The 1,961-nt window shown below is 59.5% G+C and overlaps 1 protein-coding gene across 1 annotated transcript; it reads right to left on the reverse strand.

Annotated features, from left to right (window-relative positions):
• Positions 1 to 1,195: 1,195 nt before the first annotated feature.
• On the reverse strand, positions 1,196 to 1,588 carry LOC121001559 (histone H2A type 1-like). Its single transcript, XM_040432691.1, has one exon. It carries the CDS (start codon positions 1,586 to 1,588, stop codon positions 1,196 to 1,198), a length of 393 nt encoding a protein of 130 aa, XP_040288625.1.
• Between the last annotated feature and the right edge of the window lie 373 nt (positions 1,589 to 1,961).

Consider the following 1,961-nt stretch of genomic DNA (forward strand, 5'->3'; position numbering starts at 1 on the left):
CTATAGAACTAGTACCATGGTTTTGAAATTCCCGCTCAATTACCGTCCGGTAAGAATTCAGCTACCGTGGAGAAGCTCCGCCCCCGGCTCAGCTGAATGGATGGATGTGAGCCCCGCCCCTCCTGCTCCGCCCCCCGCTCTTCTCAGAGCCCCCACCTTCTCTAGGACGGAGCTGCCGCATTGTGTGAATACATGGAAGCCTCATGTCCGAGGCGGATTATTCCCTCATTATAGACCACTGATCGGGCGGATGGGGGGGAGTAGTGATCAGACAGAGAGGAGGGTGGGGGGAGTAGTGATCGGCCAGAGTGAAGTAGTTATATGGTATTGAGGATGATGAGGGGAGTAGTGGTCAGCCAGTGAGGAGGATGAGGGAAGTAGTGATCTGCTAATGGATGATGTGAGCCCCGCCGTGCGCTCTATCCCCGGACACCAGCGCAGAGAGCAGGAGAAGGGGGCGGAGCTATAGAACAAGTGCTTTACAGTGATTGGCTGATCTCCTGGCTTTTGAAATTCCCGCTCAATTACAGAGCGGTTAGAATTCAGCGGCCAAACCCTCTACAGCAGCAATGTCTGCCCGGACTCGCAGCCGGTCAGGAGCGGTGATGTCCGATTCATGTCGGAGGAGGGGAGGCCAGCAGCCAATCAGAGCGGAGGCGCACACGGTCCAGGGAGTCGTGCACTGAGGCTAAGAATCCAATGATCCGACTTCTAGAACAATACACGGAGTCTCTGACCGGCTGCAGCAGTATAAAGCCCCCGCAGTGCTGTCCATAGAATAGAACGCCCCCAGCAGCGCCCCCCACTCAGTATAATGCCCAGATCAGTGCCCCCCACTCAGTATAATGCCCAGATCAGTGCCCCCCACTCAGTATAATGCCCAGATCAGGGCCCCCAGCCCCCCACTCAGTATAATGCCCAGATCAGGGCCCCCAGCCCCCCCTTCCTAGTCCTCAGTCCGGTCACCACTGATCGGACACTTATTACCTATCCGGCTCCGGGTCACTTGTCACCAACTGAAGCCAATGATCTAAACTTCCCATCTCTAGTCAGGAGCGGTAAGTGCCCCTGTGTGACGCCTCCTCCACAGCGGAGATCAGCGGCATCGCCAGCTCAGTCGTACAGAGCATGTGGGGGGCTCTTAGAAGAGCCTTTGGTTCCGGGGGGCACAGCAGCAGCAGCAGCAGAGCCGGGCTCACTTGCTCTTGGCCGACTTGGTGCTCTCGGTCTTCTTGGGCAGCAGCACGGCCTGGATGTTGGGCAGGACGCCTCCCTGGGCGATGGTGACGCCGCCCAGCAGCTTGTTGAGCTCCTCGTCGTTGCGCACGGCCAGCTGCAGGTGGCGGGGGATGATGCGGGTCTTCTTGTTGTCGCGGGCGGCATTGCCGGCCAGCTCCAGGATCTCGGCGGTGAGATACTCGAGCACAGCGGCCAAGTAGACGGGAGCGCCGGCGCCCACCCTCTGGGCGTAGTTGCCCTTGCGGAGGAGCCTGTGCACTCGGCCGACCGGGAACTGGAGCCCTGCCCGGGAGGAGCGGGTCTTGGCCTTAGCCCGGACTTTGCCTCCTTGTTTGCCGCGTCCAGACATCGTTCTCTACAGCAGAGCAAAAGAACAGCAACGAAGACTCTGATGTGTGTGATCCGGAGGAGCCGCCTCCTGCCGCCTTTATAGGCTGCTGCTCCGCCCCCAGCGCCGCTCATTGGGTGGATTAGAAGCCTCCAACGGAGACCTGACTCGTGGAGAAGCCAATGAGAGGCGCGGGGCGTGGCTTATGACGCGAGTACAGGTCACATGACCGGCTCCTCCTGTAGATCAGCAGCTCATTTGCAGTTGGGGACTATAGGCTGGAAATTCAAATGAGCGACGAGATCCTGAGCTCTCCCAGCCAATAGGAGCAGAGCTCTGGACCCCGCAGCCGTTATGTGCCCGTAGGAGCGGAGCCTCGTCCTCCCGCCCTGCA

The sequence above is a fragment of the Bufo bufo genome, chromosome 5 (assembly GCF_905171765.1).
Source record: "Bufo bufo chromosome 5, aBufBuf1.1, whole genome shotgun sequence".
Classification (NCBI taxonomy): domain Eukaryota; kingdom Metazoa; phylum Chordata; class Amphibia; order Anura; family Bufonidae; genus Bufo; species Bufo bufo.

Coding starts and splice junctions, on each gene's coding strand:
- LOC121001559 (XM_040432691.1), bottom strand. CDS start 1,588: ATGTCTGGACGCGGCAAACAAGGAGGCAAAGTCCGGGCTAAGGCCAAG.